The sequence below is a fragment of the Elephantulus edwardii genome, unplaced genomic scaffold (genome assembly GCF_000299155.1).
Source record: "Elephantulus edwardii isolate Elephantulus edwardi_28Jun2011 unplaced genomic scaffold, EleEdw1.0 scaffold00564, whole genome shotgun sequence".
Taxonomy (NCBI): domain Eukaryota; kingdom Metazoa; phylum Chordata; class Mammalia; order Macroscelidea; family Macroscelididae; genus Elephantulus; species Elephantulus edwardii.
Genome location: NW_006400314.1, coordinates 208,942 through 231,493, shown reverse-complemented (window position 1 = coordinate 231,493; position 22,552 = coordinate 208,942). Strand labels below are relative to the sequence as shown.

Genomic DNA, 22,552 nt, shown 5'->3' with positions numbered 1-22,552 from the left:
CAGAGGAGGGGCCACTGATGGGTGTGAACTGACAGAGTGGCACTGCTTTCTGGGTTAGCAGTGTAATGTCTTCAAGATAAGCCACCAGAGCTTTCCAAAAGGAAGAATTGATTCTGTCTGGTTTGGTGGCAAACTAAACCACTGGGTATTCAAATGTTATAAATAATCTCAACATTTTTTATGACAAACCAATGTTTCATTGTTCCATCAACTAACTACTTTGGGACCAAACAAGCATTGGGATTCTGCTTGAGACCCTTGATCCAACATGAGGTGGCTTTGCATGTACAGCATGCTGTCCCCACAGGAAGGATGGGTCACTGAGGTGAGGGACTACAGCACTACCTGAAAGAGCATATACTGAAGAACCACAGGCTGAGACACACAGCTAGCAGCTGCCCTGTACCAGTGACTGACTTCCATTCCTGAAAAACCAGTTTAGAATTCAGAGGCAAACACATCAAATACTTGCCTTCTGAAGCAAGGGACAAACAGCATCTCACTCCTGGGTTCCACACCAGTGAGGTACAAAGGTGCTGCCACTTCCAGGTGTCAGAAATGCTGATGAACATAGGCAGTTTTGTGCCCAGGATAAGGCTCCTCAAAGTGGAGGTTCCTCTGTTCCCGTCAGTACCTGTACATTGTTACCATGTTTTACAGGTGACTGGGATGTAGTTTTGGTCTGAGAGTGGCTATTTCTCAGAAATTCTTCATACTCTGACAAACCAAATGAGACATCTCCAAAGAAACTGGATTTCTCACCATTCTACTTCAAAGGCCATATGACCACAGGATGACCACTGGAATAGGCTGACTAACCCACCTGTGCTGATGAACATCACATCATAGATGGTCCCATCCAGAGCTTGCACCCTGTCTACCACGATCTGTGTGTAGTTCACATCTCTTGCAATTAACTGGGGCTTGCTGCTGGTGGGAGTGACAGAGTCGTCCATCAGAGGGTGGTCCTTCACAAACTGCAGCGTCTTGTCAGGTAAGTTGAGGGAGCTGGTGAAGTTGGCTGCCCGGGCCTGACTGTTGATGCACTGTGGGAACAGCACACAAATCAGCAGCACCACATAGTATATGCACACCCGGGGACCACACAGCACACTTCACATGGTCAGGAATGCTGGACACACAACTTGGGAAACACAAAGTGAATCTCTTGAAAACAGACAGTAATGAAAACCTGAAGTGCTCTTTTCTCAGGAACCTGAAGATCTGCTTATAAAGCATATGGAAAGTGCCACTGCCTCTTTTAATCTACCAGATAGAATTCTACTCCCTTATTCAGAACATGAGGCACCCACTCCTTAGAACAGTCAACCACATAAGAGTGAAAGGACTGGTAAAGTTATGAAAACTTAACCTAGATTAAGCTTACAAGGTCACACTGTTAGGTGATGTCAAGTCAACTACATACACAGTGACTCTCTCAACAACAGATCTGAACCCTCCTCATGATCTCTGTCATACACACGTCCATCATGGTGGTCAACGTGCCACAGGGAGGAAGAGACAGAATAGAAGGATTTATGGCAATGAGGATCACAAGGAGGAAGAAGTCCTGTCATAATGTGAGGACTGTCATTAGTGGCAAAATGTTTATGAGAAGTAGAAAGTAAAAAGAATTTTCTCTGTAAACTTCCACTCAAAACATACCAAAAAGTTTAAACAAAGAGTTAAAGGAAAACACTACCATATCAACATCCTCCAATAATTATTGTTGTTATTATGTACCATTGAGTCAGAACCAACACACAGCTGACTCTCCTAAGGGTTTTTAGAGGCAGATAAATTGCATGGGAGCAGACTGCCATATTTTTCGTTCCACAAAGCAGCTGGTGGATTCAAACCATGTGCCTTTGGGTTTAGAGCACTACTTCTTACCTCTAAGCCACCAGAAGTCTCTCTAATAATAATATTAATAATGGTAATAATAAGTAAAAAGGGACCTCTGATGGTTAGGAGTAAGGAGAAAGATGACCAATCTCCCACATGGTTTACTGCCTCTGAAAATCCACTGGAGGGTGAGCTATGGTTCAGTTCCAACTCAGTGGTATACAACAACAACAACAACAACGAATAATAATCTAAGTATGAAAATGCAGAAGACATGCAGAATAGGAGCCAGAAGGTGAATCAGACTATACACACAAAAAAATACATATATTTAATAGAGGATATATATATATATATATATATATATGTTGCAAATACATCCATGTGTAGTTGTCAAGGATTTCATTTTACTTGGATTCACAATTAACACCTATGGTATGATGTTAGGAAATTAGATGACACAGCACACATGGCAAATCTGCCATGAATTACTTCTTTAAAATGTTAAAGAGCAAGGGTGTCACTGTAAAGACTAAGGTGCACCTGGCTCATGCCATAGTGTTTTCAATTATGTCTTATATATGCAGGAGCTCTGGCACTGCAGTGCATAATGTCCACTAACTAAAGGTTTGTACATGAGGTCATGAGGTCCACCAGCTGCACTATGGGAGAAAGACGCCTCCTCCTATAGAGGTGTACAGTCACAAAAGCTCAATGGAGGGTCACCAGGAGTTGGAAGAGATGTTTGCCATACATGAAAGTTGTAAGAATGAAGAATGGATGCCTCTGAATTTTGGTATTGGCAAAGAATGTCCAATGTCCAAAACAACAAATAAATCGATCACAAGAAGTGTAGTAAGAATGCTCCTTAGAAGCAGGATGGTGAGACTTTGTCTCATACATGTAAAGCGTATTATCAGTGTGGGCCAGTCTTTGAAGGACATCATGCTTGGAAGAACAGATGGTTAAAAAGTGAAAGGAAGACCTTCAGTGAAGTAAACTGATAAAGTGACTGCAATAGTGGGCTTGAGCATGGCAAAGACCTCAGTGAGGATTACACAGGATCAGGCAACGTTTTGTTCTGTTGTACATGGGGCTGACTCGGTGGTACCATATACAACACAACATACAGTAGACCATACAAGGGGAAAAGCTACCCAAACGTCCTGGCTGTACCCAACCAGCTTGACCATGAGCTGCTAGGCCTGTTTTTTGAGCACCATACTCAAGGAGGACATTTAGTCGACTGGCATGATGTTGAATTATATAATAATAATAATAATACCACCGTAATTCTGAGACAATGTTGTAACATCCCTCCCTAGTGCAGGAACTTAGGTCTTAAAAGCTTTCACGTGACCATCCAATTTGCAACACATGGTCTCACCATATCCAGAGAAAAGAGTGAAGAAAGCAAAAAACACAAGGAAATTATTACTCCAAAGGACTAATGAAATGAGATCAGATGTAAGAGACAGTATCCATCTACCACTGTTGACTGTTCTGAAAGATATCACATTAGGAGTCTCTCGATAAAGTGGGGGGGAAAGTGAATAAAATAAAAAAGACTTGCTTTCCTTGTCTGAAAAAGACTGGTGGAGCTCCCAAGAGTTTTGCTCTTAGATATTCTTTAGGTTTGGGACTGAATTCACTCCCACGGTCCATCTTCAGCTAACTGATAGGACAATGAGTGCACAATAACAACACAAAGGTATTCATTCACTAGAACAACTGAGATCAAAAGGGAACCATTTGTTTAGTATGAAGCTCAGAGGATAGAACAGGACTAGGAAAGAAGAATGAAGGGAAACCACACAAGGTGGGACGGGAAGAGAGCTCTCCCAATGCAGGGACCAAAAACAATGTCACAAAATGGACTGTATGTGAATTGTTGAATGGATAACCAATCTGATTCACCTAAATCATGGTAAAAAATAAAAGTAAAGTATGAATTGTCTGTCATTTGTCAATGACAACCCATGTATACTCACTTAATTTTCTTCTGTTTATAATTTTAAAAGACCTTAAACCTTTTGGGTATTGACAAGCATGTAACAACTGCTGATTTCTGTGGCTGACTTCTCCTTGAAGCAGTCCAAGTCTATGTAGCACAAAATCTCAAGAGCATGAACTTGGTTCTCCTGTCCCAAAGTATATAAATTGAGGTGTGCTAAGTGAACAGCGCAAACAAGTTGCAATGGGCAAGTGCTGAGAGGTTCTCCCAGGCAGGATGTGTGCTGGGAGTCAGGAATGTCTCCAGCCCACAGCCCTGCCTGTGGGTGCGGCATCTCCAACACACCACTTATTACTTCTGGGATAACGCAGGCATGTGTCAGAACCAGCGATAGACCTTCATTTCTTTCTACATAAGACTCATAAGTTTTAGGAGAAAAGACAAGACTCACTTATGACCAGACAGTACTGCTCTTCAAAGCAGTACTCTTTACTGAGGAAATGAGCTTCTCCTTGTTGTTGTGTTTGCTGATAGGTGCCCTTGAGATGACTGCAACTGATAGTGGCCCTATGAACAACAGATCTGAGCCCTGTACTCTCCTGGGCCATCCTTATATCTCTGATAAACTTGAGTCCACTTCTGTAGTCAGTGTGCCAATCCATCTAGTTGAGGGTCTTCCACTTTATCTCTGACCCTTTCCAAGCATGATGTCCTTCTCCTAGCAACAAGATCAAAGTAGGTGAGATGAAACTTTGTAATTTTTGCATCCAATGAGCACTGTGGCTTCTCTGTAGGTAACTGAAAATGAAATATGCCTGATCTTATTGTGCAATGTTCTGCATGCAATGTCCTTCTACTGCACAGGACAGGCACTGTGCATGTCCAAAGCATTGTTAAAGTTGTGTGACTTGTACACAGGAGAGGGGCAAGCAGTGCTCAGCCTTTCCAGGTTGTCCCTGTGTCTCTCAGCAGTGCAGGGAGGTGGCTCTGCACAGCCAGATCAACTGAAGCTGCAAAATTCACTCATCCCCGCTGCTGGCAGACCCTGTGCCCATGCCTCCACTCACCGCTCCAGGCCGTGGCCTGGGTACTGCCCCGTTGTAGCGCACCCACTTGGTATGTGACTGTTCTACAGTGGTGCTCTGCATGTACTTCCCTCGGGAGAAGACCTCTTCCACTGTGGACAGGTTATAGACACATACCGCCGACAGCCCCACGTTGTTCCTAGGCAGGGAAGAGAGGGTGTCACTGTCAGCAACGGGGTCAGAGACAGCAGTCCCAGGACAGATCGTGCTGGGGACTTACAGCTGCGGGATGAAGATGGCATAGAACACAGGCTCCTTCAGCCAGGGGCCTTGGAGAACAAACACGTCCTGCAGCATGTTGAAGACGAGGTTGCTGTCTGGTTTAGAGCAGATCAACCGGGCCTTTAGGAAGGATGTCCACTTCTTCTGTAATGTCCTCAGTCCACCCTGGTCTCCCTAAAATCCCAGAGAGAGAGAGAGAAGAATACTAACCTCCTAGCAGTGCTAGCTCCTCTGCACATCAGTAAGCTAGCAGGCCCCAAGTGCTCTGCCCAAGCAAAATGATGTGATGGTAAAGACCCCAGGCAGCAGACCACTGTGCCAACCAAGGCATGGATATGCCACCCTTATAAAAAACCACTCCAAACCCCTTCAATAGCAGCTGAAACAACCATATACAAATTCTGCCCCAGGTGCTCATTCCCCAGTGTGAAGATGTACCATTTTTTTTAAAAAAACATTTCACTTCTTTGGTCTTCTGACTGTGTCCTATCTCATGAATCTGTGGCCACATGCACTAAGCCTCCCTTACACATAGCATAGGAGGCTGTATTCCATGTGCATGAACATCTATGTAGGTTTGGTCTTTCCACAATATTCCCTCTTGAGAGGTTCTTTCACATCCTTCTTATTATCTAGACAATCTGCTTAAGTGCTTTGGGACCTACTAGATGTTTCAGGAACACTTTTTAGTGAGTTGAAAGTCAAAAGGAAAATGTAAAACCTGTAACACTTCAAAGGTAGTGATAGTTCCACAGGAGAATTCTCACAGAAAACGCCCCTCATGGGCAGCAGCCTTCCAACAGTCTGTCAGCCAAAGCCTGTGTGCTGCCATATGCTGAGCAAGTTCCATAGAGCTTCCAGGCTAAGTCAGAACATCAGCCAATGAAGACCTAAACACAACTCAATTCCTTACCATCAAATCAGAGTCAACTTATAAATGCCCCTGCAGCAGGTTTCTGAATGTGATAAATTGCAAGAGAGGAAACTGTTCACCCTCTTACCCTGGCGTTAACAGTGTTTAAGTTCCTATGAATTACCTCTCCAAACTGCAATTAATCACAGAGATGACACAGGACTGAGTAGCATTTTTGAGAGTCAAGGGACAGACTGATGGTAGCTAATAACGCAGAACAGCTTAATGTCTAAGTTTCCAAGCCAGGGAAACGTCGTGCTGCCGTAAGCTGGGCCACCAGCCAGTGGCATTCACACCCAGCACAGCCGCCGCCTGTATTCTGTACAAGCTGAGCTGCCGGCCAGCAGCGTTCATGCTCAGCACAGCAGCCACCCGTGTTTTCGGTAGCTTCTGACAGTTTTCTGACCTTGACTATTTGGCTGGTCTTCCAGAAACCTGTCACATACTATCAACCCAAGAGTGGAGGTCTGCTATGCTTCCAGCACCATATCCACCATGCACACATTTAAAACACTCCCTGTTCCCTCAATAGGTAAGCTTTGTGTCTTGACAGACATCTTAGTAAGATTTGTTTTAAAGTTCTTACTTAGTACTAACCCATCAATTAATGTTTCATTCCTGAGTTGATTACAGGCAAATGGTGACATTCCAATTCTAATGTGATTTTGTGCATAGAGTAAACAAACACCAACTTTATATAATTTAGGGGAGATCTGAGGAAGATATGACCACAAAGAAGTCTCTGAAAGAAGGGATTCCTCTGGCACTGCATAGACTGTGTATATGCCACTGGCATCCAGGTAAAAAACTACATACAAGAGAAGTAACTTCCCATCGGCAGACCTTCCATCACAACTATGATTGTAAAAGAAAAAAGTAAGGTAGTAGATACACGGATAATCACTGAAGTCAGGGAGCAGTGACCAATTCTCAGATATGTCATCCTCACATGTGAGGACAGAGAACAAAGACTTGACGGTACTCACCTTGCACACTCTTGCTACCCTCGGGATCATCAGCTTGAAGATAAACTCATATTCCACCGACACCTCCATGAAGAAGAAATACACTTTGTCGTCCTCACCCTCTGTGTCATTAGGGTTTCTTCGAATCACGTCAGCAAAGATGAAACTGGGCTCTGTAGAGAGGAGACAGGCCCGAGTTCTCAGTACAGAGCAGGGCTTGCTATGAGCCAGCATTCTCTGCTTGAGGCCCTGGTCCTCAATTAAATGTATGGATTGCTAAGATATTAGTGTCACCCAAGGTGATTTACAGATTCAGTGCAATCCCTACCCAAAATCCCAACAGCTTTTTAAGCAGAAATCATCAAATTCACAGGGAGTCACAAGGGACCTTAATAACCAAAACAATCTTAAAAAAATAAAGAGAACTCACATATCCTAACTTCAAAATGTACTATATATAACAGTACAGAATTCAAAACAGTCTGTAACTGGTATATCAATGTTGTTGCTGTGTGCTGTCAAGTCAGAGAAAACTCATAGCTGACCTAGTGGGTTTTCAGAACAGGAAATTGCATGGGAGAAGGTTGCCCATCCTTTTCCTGAGGAGCAGCTGTTAGATTTGAACTGCATGCCTTTGGGATTACAGCACAGCTTCTTACCAGAGCTCTCTGGGCACATATATAAACAAAGAAATACCACCAGGCCAGAGGACTCTGCCTGAAATGTCCCTGACCCCAGGTGGAGGAATGATGACAGAGTTGAGGTCCTGACTGTGCCCAGCCTGCCCTCTCAGGCTCAGAACTGTTCCCTAAACAAGTTCATCTCCAAGAAGCCAGCCTGGCTCCTGATGATCAGCTTTAGGAACCCAGGGAACCAGGCCACCATCCCTAGAGACCCACCTGTAAAACATCCATTTTACAGTTAATCACGTGGGAGCAGACTGTCTATCCTTCTCCTACTTACGTAACACCCCCAGTCAGCCAAACCAGTGCCCAGCAACTATGGCTCCTCCCTTGCTCCATGCCAAGTAATGGGCAGCTGTCTGCACCTACATTCATGTGGCCATGGCATCTGTCCCCAACCACCTCATCTCTGGTGAGGTTAAGAGGCTGTATGATTAAGGGTCCCCCTGGCTGACATTAACAAAAGAAGTCCCTTCACAAGCTGGCACAAAAGGTGAAAGCCATTCTCTACACACACACTATCTGCAGGACACAAAGAACTGAGATCTGATCCAAAGGGGCATTTCAAGACTATAGAGAGGTCTGCCACTTTGCACTTTAGAATCACCTCGGAAATTATGTACCTCATCTGATTGTCTAAGCAAGCCTGACTGAGTCTCACTGATGATAATGCCTCACAAATCCATTTTCAAGGGTATTCCCTTAGAACAGTGTGCTGTTAGTAGAAAACCCCTCAAGTCCTTGGACCTCAAGTCCCTCAAACAGCCCTAATGGTGACAGGTACATCTCCAGGGTGCAGGTCCCCTGAAAACTCCCAGTCTGCACATAGTGATGGTGACAGGTGCATTTCCAGGGTGCAGTTTCCCTGAAAACCCCCATTCTGCACCCAGTAGCCTCACAGGGAGCTATTCACAGTAAGTGGAAGTTGTTAAGTGCCATCTAGTTGCAGACGACTCATAGTGACCCTATGAACAAAAGACCTGAACACTTGTATAACTTTCCTTGTTTTCTAAGTTCATAGAGTTTCCAGAGGCAAGCTATTTTGGAAGTGGATGCCACCCCTTATGGCAAGCCTGTTTTAATCTGTGAGCTCCACCAAACACTGTCCACTATGGGCAACCATTATAGCATTTGGCACATCAGTGTCACAGTGTTTAGCATCACAGCAACCACGAATTACCTCTGTATAGCAAATGGACTAGTGCTATACCACTTAGAAGAATATTTGACCAAAAACAATTAAAACCAGGCTTGAGGGCTGCAGATTAAAATCACCCACCAGGTTTGGTAGCATCACTTTCTACCCACTAGGTCAACAGAGCTCTGTGACTCACAGCAATTCTATGAACAACAGGGCCCTATCCTATGCCAGCCCCACAATTCGACACACGCTTGAGCCCACTGTTACAGTCACCATATCAGAAAGAAGAGAAAAGTGGGTCTCGGTTCATAAATGGCTCTCATGATGTGCAGGTATAACCCTAGTGTTGACTAGTGCAGCACTGCAGCCCCTTTGTGAACATCCTTGAAGGACAATGGGGAAAGCCTTTGAGCAGGGTTACTTATTTACTTAAGAAATAATTAATACCACAAGAAGAAACAGCCTGATAGATGTGTAAAGACATGCCGACTCCTTGGCTCAGGCCAACGGTTCTGTTGGATGGGCAAGGACTTGAAAGGAACGTAACTGAAAAATTGGTGACAAAGGGGGTATGGAGAGGGATTCGAGGATAGACCTCTTTGCCTGGGTCAAAGAAGTGCAGCTATGCACATCTCATAAGAAAGCTCAAAGCATGACCTAGGCAGAGGTTGTTATTATTGTTATGTGCTATCGAGTCACTTGCGACTCATAGCTACCCTATGTACAACAGCCCTAAACCCTGCTCTATCCTGGGTCAATCGCACTGCCTCTGACACACCCATCCCAATTACCCCAGTCACTTGAATCAATCCACCTCATAGAGGGTCTTCTCCTCTTGCACTGTCCCTCCACTCTCCCAAGCATGATGTCCCTCTCCAAGGACTGGTGCCTCCTTACAACATGTCCAAAGTATGTCAGACGAAGCCCCAGAATCCTTGCCTTCAAGGAACAGCCTGGCTTAACCCTCTCCAGAATGAATCTGTCTGTTTTCTCGGCAGTCCATGGTACATTCAACACTCTTCTCCAGCACCACACCTCAAAGGCATCAATTCTCTTCCTATCCTTCCTGGTCATTGTCCAACTCTCTAATGCATAACAAGTGATTACAGAGACCATATAGTCTGTATCAGACGCACCTTAGTCCTCAGAGTGACACCATTGCTCTTCAGTACTTTGGAGAGGTCCGTAACAGCAGACTTTCCCATTGTAATACATCTTTTAATTTCCTGGCTACTGGTACCAAGAGTGTTGACCATGGAGCCAAGCAGACTAAAGTTGTTAACAATCTCAATCTCTTCACCATCTATCCTGATGCTGCCAATTGGTCCAGTGGTGAGAATCTTTGTCTTCTTGACATTGAGCCTCAATTCATATTGAAGGTGGCAGTCCTTGACCCTCTGCAGCAAGTGCTTCAGGTCCTCCTCAGTTTCAGTAAGCAGGGTTGTATCATCCGCATAATGCAGATTGTTGATAGATCTCTTCTACCAATCCTGATGCCACACTTCTCATAGAGCCCAGCCTCCCAGATAATCTGTTCTGCATTCAGGCTGAAAAGTTATGGAGACAGGACACATCCCTGGTGTACTCCTTTCCCAATTTTGAACCATGCAGTGTTTCCCTGCTCTGTTCTGACAACTGCCTCTTGGTCCAAGTGTAGGTTTCGCATTAGCACAATCAAGTGTTCTGGGATTCCCATTCTTCTCAGATTCAGCCACAGTTTGTTATGGTCCACACAGTCAAAAGCCTTTTCACAATCAATGAAACACAGATATACATTCTTCTGGTATTCCCTGCTTTCAGCTAAGATCCATCTAACATTAGCTACAATATCCCTAGTACCACGACCCCTTCTAAACCCAGCCTGGACTTCTGGCAGTTCTCTGCTGATGTGCTGTTCCAGTCGTTTTTGGATACTCTTCAGTAGAATCTTGCTTGCATGTGAAATCAATGATATTGTTCTATAGTTTCCACACTCTGTTGGGTCACCTTTCTTTGGGATGGGAATAAATATAGATATTTTCCAGTCAGTTGGCCAAGTGGTTGTTCTCCAGATTTCTTGGCACATCTTGGTGAGCACACCCAGGGTAGCATCAGTTAGCTGAAATACTCAATTGGTTTATCATCTATTCCTATGGCCTTATTTTTTTGCTACTTCTTTCAAAGCAGCTTGTACTTCCTTCATCACCACAGGCTCTTGCTCATATGTTATTTCATTAAATTCTTCTATGTCTGCCAGTTCCTTTCAATACAGTGACTCAGTATATTCTTTCCATCTTCTTTTAATACTTCCTGGATCATTTTAATATTCTGCCAAAAGCATCCTTGATTACAGCAACTCAAGGTTTGAATTGGTTCTTCAGTTCCTTGAGCTTAAGAAATGCTAAGTGAGTTCGGTTCTTTTGATTTTCCGACTCCAGTTCCTTGCATGTTTCATTGTAATATTTGCTTTGTCATCCAGTGCTGCCTTTTGGAATCTTCTATTCAGCTCTTTAGTATCTTGAATTCTTCCTTGTGTTTTGGCTTCTTGGTGCTGCAGTGCAATCTTCAGAGTTTCTTCTGACATCCATTTTGGTCTTTTTTCCCCCCCTCTTCTGTCTTTGTAATGACCGTCTGCACTCTTCCTGGATGATACATTTGACATCCTCCCACAACTCATTAGGTCTTTGCTCACTGGTGTTCAAGGCCTCAAACCTGTTCCTGAGATGGTTCTGAAATTCAGATGGGATGAACTCAAAGTCATATTTTGGTTCCCGTGGATTCAGTTTAATTTTCCTCAGCTTCAGCTTGAACTTGCATATGAGTAGTTGGTGATCTGTTCCATAATCAGCTCCTGGCCTAGTTTTCACAGCTGATACTGAGCTTCTCCAACGGTTCCGGTGAAATCCATGTGTATAACCTGCGTTTATGTTTCTTATAAAATGTATTTGCAGAGGAGGATTTTAACAATCAAGCAGACAGGATTGCATGTTCTGTAGAAGACTGTCAGCTTCCTTCAGCAGTCATTCCTGTCCTGCTCATTCAGGCTCATGAATTAAGTAGCTCTGATGGTGAGGACAGAAGTTATGCATGGACTCAGCAGGCTGAACCCACTCAGGGCTGATGATTTATAAGGACATTAGTTATGCAGGGATTCAGCAGTGTGGATCCACTCAAGGCTGACTAGTAGAGGGATGTTAGTTATACATGGGCTCAGCAGGGTGATCTACTTGAGCCTGACTAGTAGCCCTGAAGGTGAGGTCATTAGTTATGAATGGGCTCAGCAGGGTGGATTTACTCAAGGCTGATTAGTAGCCTTGATAGTGAGGACAATAGTTATGCAAAGGATCAGAAGCCTGGGTCTACTGGAGGCTGATTAGTAGTCCTGATGGTGAGGACATTAATTATGCAAGGGCTCAGCAGCCTGGATCAATTCAAGGCTGACTAGTAGCCCTGATGGTGAGGATATTAGTTATGCACAGGCTCAGCAGCACGGATCCAGTTGATTTGGACCTGGTTAGTCACTGCTGCATGCCAGCAGCTCACTCTACTGGTGCCAAGGCATCGATACTCTAAGCTGTAGATGAAATTTTCAGAGTCAGAGTCAGAAAAGAGGACACAAGCCAATGTATTTCCATTGGAAAGGATGTAACCGCACACAGACATGCACCTTCCATGAGTAGCTTCGGGTCCTTACCGTTAAGCCAAGGTATTGCATACTCTGTTCTCAAGGGACTCTGGGAAGAATGGCGGGAGATGATAGGTTCGCTTCCCAGAAAGTTGTATGATGTCCCAGAGTAAAGTTCTCCATCTACAGTGACCAGGGAAGAAAGAGGAAAAGTGACAACATCTCAAGCTGTGGTGCCAAAACAGGCAAAATGATCAACATTTTATATGTAACCTTGTATAAACTCTCATGAGGAGACAAGAGACCATGTCCCTGACTTGTGGAGCACACATTCATCTCCTCCTATGTCTGTTACCTCTGATGTGAACATGGTTTGGCTGTATTTTGTGTTCTAAGTAGAGGTCATTAAACATAAGCAAGAAGTTCTAACATCGAGTAAAAGGATCATAAATACAACAGTGGGAAGAAATGGGGCAATGGTTATCACTCTCCTGGGATCCCTGAGCCCTTCCCAACAGGATGCAGCTCACCTACAAACCACCCTGAAAAGCAGGATCTGTACAATGGTCATAAAACAGTATCTCTACAAATTAAAATTTAAGCCACAATGGTGTATGGGGGGGGGGTAATTACACTTCTTAAAAAATGAATATAAACACTCACTGAATTAGGATACTTGCAGAGCCAGAGTGAGTCTCTGGGTGGCATAAATGGTTAAAGTACTCTATTGCTAACTGAGAGTTTGGAGAGTTTTGAGTGGGCTCAATTTTTGCTTCCAAAATTCAGACACCATGAACCCCAAGGAGCACAGCCCTGCCCTGACACATGGGGTGGGGTGGGGCACTCGAGGGGGGGGCACCCAGAGTGGAGGCCAACCTAATGGCAACATGTAGAGTTAGGATGACTAATAAAAAAACAAAGCACAGGAAGAGGGTGCTGATAAGCAAAGGGAAATGCACTGTTCTCTCTACTTAGTGTGACTCAGCTTCTGTAAAGAAAGCCCTAAAGGCAGTACTCACCAACCATGATAGAAGTGTAGCTTTGTGCTGGGTCAAAGGGACATCTTCCTTTGCCATCTTCATTCTTTCCCAGGAACGTAAAGGGTGCTAAGCTCTATTGTAACCATGGAACAAAAGACAGTGTATCTATCACATTTCTGGAGTCATGCAGTAATAATGAGCCTTTGTGACAAATACTGCATAGTGCCACTGTTGTAAAATAGGACTGGTATAGGGGCTGGGGGGAGACTGAGAAAAGATGGGATAAATTATGTATACTGCATTGAAACAGATGAGGAAGAGAACTATTTAAAAGGGATATATGGTTAGATATTTCTGTCATGACAGGAGTCCAGAATGAAGGCTGCATAGTGGAGTAGACATGAGGGGAGGGATTGTAGAACAATAAAATAATTTTTCTTTTACTTTTCAAAAAGAAGAGTGAACTGGTGGGGAGTAACTGGGGGAAGGGGTGGACAGGGAGAAAAGTGCAACAATAAATGAATGGAAATCTCAATGTCTCTTTAAACTTTCATTAAAATTAATAATAATTTTAAAAAGGGAAAAAATGACCATTTGTGCCATTTTGTTTTACAGACTTAATACTCTTGGAAGACCAAGGGGCAGAACAAGCATCTGGCGAGTCAGGCGAGTCCCATGTCCAGAGCTGCACTGAGCGCTACTCAGCTCTGGGTGGATGTACCAAGGAGTGCCCTTCCCTTCCCTCCCTAGACCTGGCTAAACCACAATGGAATGTCCCTCCCTAAAGACCCATACTATAAAACCTGCCCTAATCCACTTTAGGGCGTGCTATCTGGTATTTCCCTGGTCTGTCCCTCTGCCTGTTTCTCTCTCTGCAGACTAAGGAATCCCGCCCGGGAGACTCCTTAATAAAGCTTCTTTAGCTTCCTTTAAAAAAAGAAAAGAAAAAGGCTGAATTCCTACTTTACTTCACCTATTAAAACATACCTAGATGCACCAATGATCTAAATATTAAGAAGGGAATCATTGCACTGAAGGAAAGTACAGCCACTGTTTGAACCTCAGGATAATATTTCTAAACTTGGTAAGAAAACCCAAAACAGTGCAAGGAAAAAACCCAATGACATTAAAACAAATACAAAACCCAATATAAGCTTTGAGTGCCAGAATAAAATTAGAGAGAATTCAACCACAAGTGACAAATGGGAAGAAATGATTGCAAAATGACAGATATGCATCCCTTACACACACAAGTCAGAAAAGGACCTCAGGACATAAGCAGTCAGAGAAGGAAGTGGCAAAAGAAAGGTCCACGAGGGCAGCATGGGCAGAAGTGTGTAATCCCATAGAGGCCAAGCGCACAAGGAGGGTGACAAAGGTAGAATGACACTTTTTAAAGAATTTTTTAAATTAATTTTAATGAACATTTACAGAGACTTTGGATTTCCATTCATGCATTGTTGCACTTTTCTCCCTGTCCACCCCTCCCCTGCCCAGTACATTCTTCTCTTTGAAAAGTAAAAGTTTCCCCATTGTTTTACAAAAGTTTCCCCATTGTTTTACAATCCCTCCCCCTAGGTCCACTCCACCATGCATCCTTCATTCTGGACTCCTGGGAATGACACTTTCTATCTCAGAGCGGGAGAGCTTGGAAGATGGGCCTTCCTCAGGGAGGAAGCTGATGGGAGACTTGGCTCCTGACCAGCATGGAACTTATAAACATGGACAAAGAAATGGCTAAGAGATATGGGAAGAGAGACTGCTGACAGGCTTACCATCTCTCTCTCTCTCTTACACACACACAGATTTTAGCTAACATGGATACATGTTCCCATTTGTGCAATCAAGGTCATTAATATGCCATTGACTGAATGTCACCTCAAAATTCATGTATGGTTAGCAAGGAAGCTATGTAATGCTCTGATACACCAAGCAGCTCTAAGAGGATGAAGGGTGGGATGAACACTCAATTCCATCACATCCTTGATTCACAGTAATGGCATTTCCCTGCTTGTGACCTGCAAAACCTTTTGTCTTCAAACTAAAAAATCATTGCTGTGGAGTTAGCACTGCCTCATAGATTATACTCCAGCAGGTTTTCAGTAGCTATAAACTGCACAGGAGAAGAGCACTCCTCTTTCTCGCATACTTTTTGTCTTAGGAGAGAAGCAAGCAAAGAGTGAGGGCCTCAATGCCTCCAAGACAGAAGTACCAAGAGTGAGGCACGGTTTTTGATCTAGGTCCTCTGTTGGAACACCCAACAGAGGAGGGCTGTCATATGGAGAGCCCAAAAGGATGCTGGACTTCTGGATCTTAAAAGCCGTGGGACCTTACTCTATTACCAGCATGAACAGAAAGCTGGCCCTCAAAGCTGGCCCTTGAATTTGGACTTGCAGCCTCCTAAACTATAAAGTCATCCTCTTGGAGCATCTCTGCTATAGCAACACTAGATAACCAATATAACATATGAGTCGTGCATGTTTTTTAAGCTTGGAGATCTTTATTAAAAAGGCAAATGACAAGCTTAAACAGAAATGAACTATACTGTCCCTTTACTCTAATGTCTGGTGGATCTATGGAATTTAAGTTTAAATTGCCAGACTTGGAACATCTGGTTAAAGCTTAGCTTAGAAACCCTCTGATACTCAAATATCACTTAATCTGCTTTGCAATCCTGAAGCCACGTGGTTCAAATTCAACAGCAGGTCCACGGGAGAAGAATGCGCAATCTCCTTCCATGAGATTAACTGCCTCTGAAAACCCGAAGGAGGAACAGGTATGGGTTGGTTCTGACTTTGTAATACACAACAACAACCACACATATTTTCTAAAGCAAAAAGAAGCAAACTCTGTCCCCAGGCATTTTAACACGTTGCCACAAATGACAGCAAAATGTGTTTCTAAGCACGGTTGTCAATTTAAATGTGTGCAGCAATGTGTTAAACATGCCATGTAACAACACCATGTACAGCCAGCCTCTGTGGGAGCAGATATTCACAGGCTTACACACCTCATCCCAGATACCAGGGTGTATGTCCAATTACTTAACCGGGATCTTAGTAAACCCATACTTTGTCATGTCGTTTGCCTCTGACTCAGAAAGGTTTGCCAGAGGTGAAGACACGCAGCCTAGGGCAGAGGATCTGCTGGCGTCAAGAGAAGCTGAGAGTAGTTGCCAGGTTAAATATGGTGTCTGTGCCAGCCCAGGGGATGGTTCAGTCAGAGGAGGTGCCTTTGTTAATCTGGGGATTGACTCAGACCACAAGTGGCACTGTCCATAGGGTCTAAAGAAATGCACTGGGAAAGTCTGCCCCAGAAACAGGATGTGGACGTGGCCTGATACAGCTGGGTTTGGAGGGGGAGGAAAGGAGGTAGAAGAGTGGAAGAACTCTGCCACCAACTGGACTAGCCGAAGAACAAACAAGTCTGTCTTGAAGGATGTGCAATCAGGGGACTCCTTACAGACAAGGATGGTGAAATCTGGTCCCACATACTCTGGGCATGTTGTCAGGAAGGATCAGTATTGGGAAAAGAACATCCTGCTGGGAAAGGTAAAGGGAGGGTCAGTGAAAGAGAGGAAGACCCTGAGAGAGATGGACTGACACAGGGACTTTCCCAATGAGCTCAAGCATGTTAAAGATCATAAGCATGATGTAGGACTGGGCAAGGTTCAGAGTTGTTGTTTGGAGGGTCACTATGAGTCACTGTTGAGTTAATGGCACCCAAGAAAAATAGAATTAAAAAATGTTTTCAAAATAAGAGTTCTAGCAAAACAAGCAACAGCATATTTTGTGTGTCAGATGTTCACTGAGGGGATCTCTAGTGGCCTAGTGGGTAGGGAGCTGAGGGGCTAACTGAAAGTTTGCACCTTTTCTGGAAGTTCAAATCCACCAGAGGCTCCAAGGGTGAAAGATGGGCAGACAGTCTGCTCCCATGCATTTTACAGCCTCCATAACCCTGCGAGAGGGTCAAAGATGAGTCAGTTCTAACTGAACAGCAGTGAACTTTTGAGTTTTAGGTTGCCAGTAGGATGTTAGAAGATATGCTACATTTTCACTTCTCATATATACTTAGAGTACTCCTTCTCTTTGTCTTTGTGGTCATTACACACATCAGATTTTCAGAATGATAAATTATGTTTAAGAATTTCTCCCACTGTGGTATTACAGTATAATTTCTTTCTAGTTTTTGTTCAAATGGAGTGAAAAGGAAGTGGTGAAAGGAGAGACTAAGAATCTCTTAAGGAACCATCAAACTGAAGGAAGATTTCTGATCTATTCAGTGTAAGGATAAATAAGCATTGTTGTTGTGTGCTATGGAGTTGGAACTGACCCATAGCTGACCCTCCAGAGGCAGTTAATCACACGAGAGATTGTCCATCCTTCTTCCACGGAGCAGCCGGTGGATACACACTGGGCCTTCAGGATTGTGTGAAGCTGCTTACCAGTAGGCGAAGAAAGGCCTAAAGAGGCACCCTGCTTCTAAGGCAACCAAGGGTATGTGTGTATTCACTCATGAGTGGATGGATGCCTGTCAGTGTGGCTCAGTGGGTTTGCCATGCCAAGAGGATTGCAACAATAGACCTGGGAGCAGTACCGCAGATGGCTGAAGGGAAGGGTGTGTGGGTCAGCTTGGCTAGGTTATGTCAAGGAGTTGGGCCAAATGGCATGCTAATTGCTCTTTCATAATGTAATGACTATCTATAATATAATATAATGCACCAACTAGCAGAAAAGGGACTTTCCTTTAAGCAGTGACCTGTCTCTAGACTATTTTGTCATTCTTTCTCTGCTCTTCCCATCACCTTATCTATGGATGTTGGGACAAAAGCTTGCAGAAGTCTTCAATCTGTTGCCTGCTCCTGGAAATCCCATAAGCCAGCATGAGTCCCTGGTCTATTGCCTGACCTATAATTTATTTTTTAACTTTTTATTATAATTTGAGTGAATACTTAAAATGTAAATTTAGGTCCCTTCAGTATTTGATACATATTCTGAGATAGGATATTGACTACAATTCCTACAGTGTAATAATGTAGTAACAGTCTTCTCATATCCTCCCTATGTTGTGACCTAGATTTTTTTTTTGAACATTATTTATTTAGAATTTTATTTGGTATTAACAGGTTTGAACATATTCTTTTTTTATGGTTTTACTTCCATTCATTTATTGTTACATATTTTCCTCCCTGTCACTTTTTTCTTCGGGGGGAAGAAAGTTCTTTGTTATACAGTCCCCCACCCCAGACCACTTTACTATGCCACTTTTATTCTGGACTCTTGTCATGCCAATAATACCTAATCATATGTTTCTTTTATACAGTTCTCTCCCTCATCTGTTTCAATGCTGCATACATTATTTATCCCCTCTTTTCTAAGTTTCCCCCCAACCCCCATATCAGTCCTGTTCTATTACAGGGGCATTATACAGTATTTGTCTTTTTGTGACTGAGGTATTTCATTCAGCATAATGTCCTCCATGGGTCACTCATTTTGTATATTTCATAAGTTCTTTGCTTTTCAGTGCTGCATAATATTCCAGAGCTTCTTTATCCATTTGTTTGTTGATGGGCATCAGGGTGGTTTCCAACTCTTTGCTTTTGTAAACAAAGCAGTAGTAAACATGGGTGTGTATATATCTGCTTGGGTGGCAGTTAAGGTGTATTTCCAGTAATGGAATTGCTGGGTCAAATGATATTTCTATTTCCAACTTTTTGAGAAAGTGCCATACTGCCTTCCATAGTGGTTGCACCATTTTACACTCCCACCAGCAGTGAATAAGGGTTCCAGTCCCTCCACAACCTCGTCAACATTTGTTGCTTGCTGTTCTGTTTAATTTTGCTATTCTTACTGGAGTGAGATAGTATCTCATAATTATTTTGATTTGCATCTCTCTTAGAGCTAGGGATTTTGAACATTTCTTCATGAGTTTATTGGCCATCTGAATGTCTTCTCTGGTAAAGTGATCTAGGTTTTTAACTTGCCAGACCCCAAAATCTCTTGAAGTAAATGACTCACAGTTTCTTACCCCTAGGCCACCAGAGATCCATTCCTATCAGTCTCTCATATATATTTGTTTTTGTTGTTATGTGCCCTTCAGTCACCTGCCATTTATAGCAACCTTTTGTACAACATCTCTGAAGCTTGCCCTATCCTGCGCCAGTCTCCAACATAACTACTCCCAAAAGGTAATTACAAATCTAGGTGTAGAACTTTTCTTAAAGATTGGGACCTGCACCACAGCTGGGTCTCCCTCACATAGCACAAATATGACGAGGAGGGAAGATGCTAAGAAGGTAAGACACGGGTGCTGACATCTGTCGCACTGTATTTTCTGCACTATCACCTCCTCCCTTCCCCCCCCCCCCCCCCCCCGCGCAAGGTCTAAACACTACAAGGGCTGCCATATGTGAGCCCTGCCCATGCCCTAGGTCATGGTGACTGGCAGGTGGAAGAAGATGAAAAGAGAGGAATGACAGACTAGCCACGGCCCATGGATCCAAGGCCCCCGATGTTGGGCATGTGGTGGGGGCCCAGGCTGTCTATCTCCAGCCTTTATGGATGGTCACTAGTGAGTGAAGCCCATGTTAGTTTTTCAGGCGGAGACAAATCTTCCTTCCTCAAGCCTCACTCTGCTTTAGGTACTAACAGAGCTGCACTGTCCAAACAAGATATATTCAACCTTACCAGATGGTCACAGGTTGGCTGGAAAGCATTAGTCCCACACACATAAAGAGTTTGGGGATCAAGTGGCTGCAGCACTCGGATGTAGTTGAGGCATTCTGTCTGTAAGAAATGAAAACACACACATGAACAACTGTCCAGCTCCACACAGCCATCTGCCCTTAATCTGACCAGCACTGAGACTGCTGATGCACTTCATTCCTAACATAGATGGCACAGGCTCTGCACTGCGGTCATCCTGTGATACTGCACTCACCAGGGCCTCTCTGTCCAGTAACACCTCTCATGCAGTGACCTTTGAATGCTGAGTTGTTCTGCATCAGCTCCACCCTGACCACATGAGGGTCACTGAGTTCCTGCGTCAGGCCTTGGACAATCATATATCCTGGGTTTATCTTACCCAGTAGCTCTGCAATGTCCACTGTCTGTCCAGGTGCCAGATGGCATTTCATTTTAGTTACTAATTTAAATAGCAAAGATTTGACTACTACAAAAATAAGTTTCCCTCAGCTTTTTAGTGGAGACACCCATTATGGAAAAGAATGGTTTTCATTCTCACCAAACATTTTGCTAGCAGATGTGCTATAAGTGGCTAGAATATTTCTTTAGGTTTCCTTTATTGTAAACGGTCCTGATTGGTGCTTTCCTGAGACAGTTACTGAGGTGAACATTAGCTCCTCATTCTTCCTCCTGCCTGAGAACACTGCCCACAAAAGTGGAAGAGCGAACACCTGCACTGTGCTGTCAACAGAAAAGCTGTCAACGGGGAAAAGAAAGCGAGCCTTCAGGAACCCACAGAAGACTACCTCAATTTACATGTGCAATAATCTGAACTATCTCCACTCAGGAAAGCTTTCTTTGTGCCCCAAAGTCAGTGGGGTCAGAGTACTTCCAGAAAGGTCACCAGGCTGAGGAGACAGCTCTCTCCCAGAGAAGGGGAATGTTCTCGGGTGTGCCAAATCTCCAAAAGGGCCAGCATTTATCATGCATCAGTAGGCAAATGAAATAACTTTTGGTCATTAAAGCTTCAGATCACTGAATAAATAAAATTCTGTTAATCTTTAAAACACACTTATGAAATGCCTGTTAAATGTCTGGCACTGCCTTCCTTTTAAGGCCTGAGTCACAATGACTTGCCCAAACTCACTAGACTTCTTACACAAAATATATGGCTCACATTTCAGACATAGCTGCAGTCAGAGAACTGAAACAACTTGAAAGACTTTTTATTCTTTCTTCTTCTTCAGATTACAAAAGGAATTACCTGTTTAGATTTTCCCTTTTCAGCACATTTTGCTTTTTTGTCTTCTGAGACCTTCCAATATACCTGGTAAGGCGAAAGAGAATCCACGTTAATGTGTTATTATCTTTCTAAAAGAGCTACAGGTATAAGAAACAACCAGTCTTGAAGAAACCACACAACACAGTTTAGAAAATAAACATTTCTCCCAGGACAGCAAAATAAAAAATATCAAAGTAGAGATCAGAGGATTAGAGGCTGAGGTTTAGAAGCAACCTGAGGCCTCAGAGAAATGTCTTTAAAAAAAATTATGTACTTTGTGGCCACTATGTTTGAGAAAATATACAGAACATATGTTAATTCAACAGTTCCCACATATACCATTCAATAACACTGATAACTTTCTTCAAATTGCGCAACCGTTTTCATTTTCCTTCTCTAAGTTGTTCCTCTCCCATTCGCATAAAATCACAGCTAAGGATCCGATTTAACTTTTCAAGTTGTGATTGTCAAAGCTGAATATAATATAGAGAGTTCTTCAAATAATATAATTCTCAAGACTGACTCTTAATCAATTAAGCTAAACTATTATGAAGATTTATGATGGCCAAAGCCTATCTAGTTGTTCTGGTCTCACAGCAAAGGAGTAAGCTGTTCATGAAGGCTCCTAATTCCAATTGTCCTCCATCCTCTGTTGTCCAGGCAAATAGAGAGACCGAATATTATATCCTGGATGGCTGCTTCAAGCTTTAAAACTCTAGAAACTACTTAAAGAGATCAGGCAGTAGAACAGAAGCACTAAACCAGGTCAATAAGCCAGGATGTCTCTTCCAATCATGCCCTTAAAGCTCTACACCAAGGAACTAAATCCATGAAGAGTCTGGGTGTACATAAGCTGATTTTCTTCTAGTCAGTTAGCTGCATTCTTGACCTTTCACTTTTTTGTTAAATTCTTTTGATGATCAATGGTTTTACTTTTTATAAGGTACTATTTATTAGTTTTGTCTGTTGCTGTTTACATATTTGTTATTAGAAAATTACTTTTTAGAAGCAAGCCAAAACAATGTTACCCTAAATCTTTCTTCTAACAATTTTATACATCTAGTTTGTATATTTAGGTACTTTTTTTTAATTAATTTAGTTTGTTTATTTTTCATTTCAATGAACATCTACAGAGATTTTGGGATTCCATTCATTCATTGTTGCACCCTTCTCCCCGCACAAACCCCTCCCCCCC

The 22,552-nt window shown here is 43.2% G+C and overlaps 1 protein-coding gene across 1 annotated transcript in view; it reads right to left on the bottom strand.

Annotated features, from left to right (window-relative positions):
- Positions 1–22,552, bottom strand: part of SEMA4D (sema domain, immunoglobulin domain (Ig), transmembrane domain (TM) and short cytoplasmic domain, (semaphorin) 4D) — a 40,984-nt gene that overhangs the window by 5,697 nt on the left and 12,735 nt on the right. Inside the window, exons 3-10 of the mRNA XM_006903316.1 lie at positions 21,340–21,402; positions 20,079–20,177; positions 13,432–13,525; positions 12,482–12,595; positions 7,006–7,157; positions 5,105–5,280; positions 4,867–5,023; positions 824–1,046 (exon numbers count right to left, since the gene is read on the bottom strand). Of these exons, the coding sequence (XP_006903378.1) occupies positions 824–1,046; positions 4,867–5,023; positions 5,105–5,280; positions 7,006–7,157; positions 12,482–12,595; positions 13,432–13,525; positions 20,079–20,177; positions 21,340–21,402 (1,078 nt within the window). The remainder of the gene's footprint in view (positions 1–823; positions 1,047–4,866; positions 5,024–5,104; positions 5,281–7,005; positions 7,158–12,481; positions 12,596–13,431; positions 13,526–20,078; positions 20,178–21,339; positions 21,403–22,552) is intronic.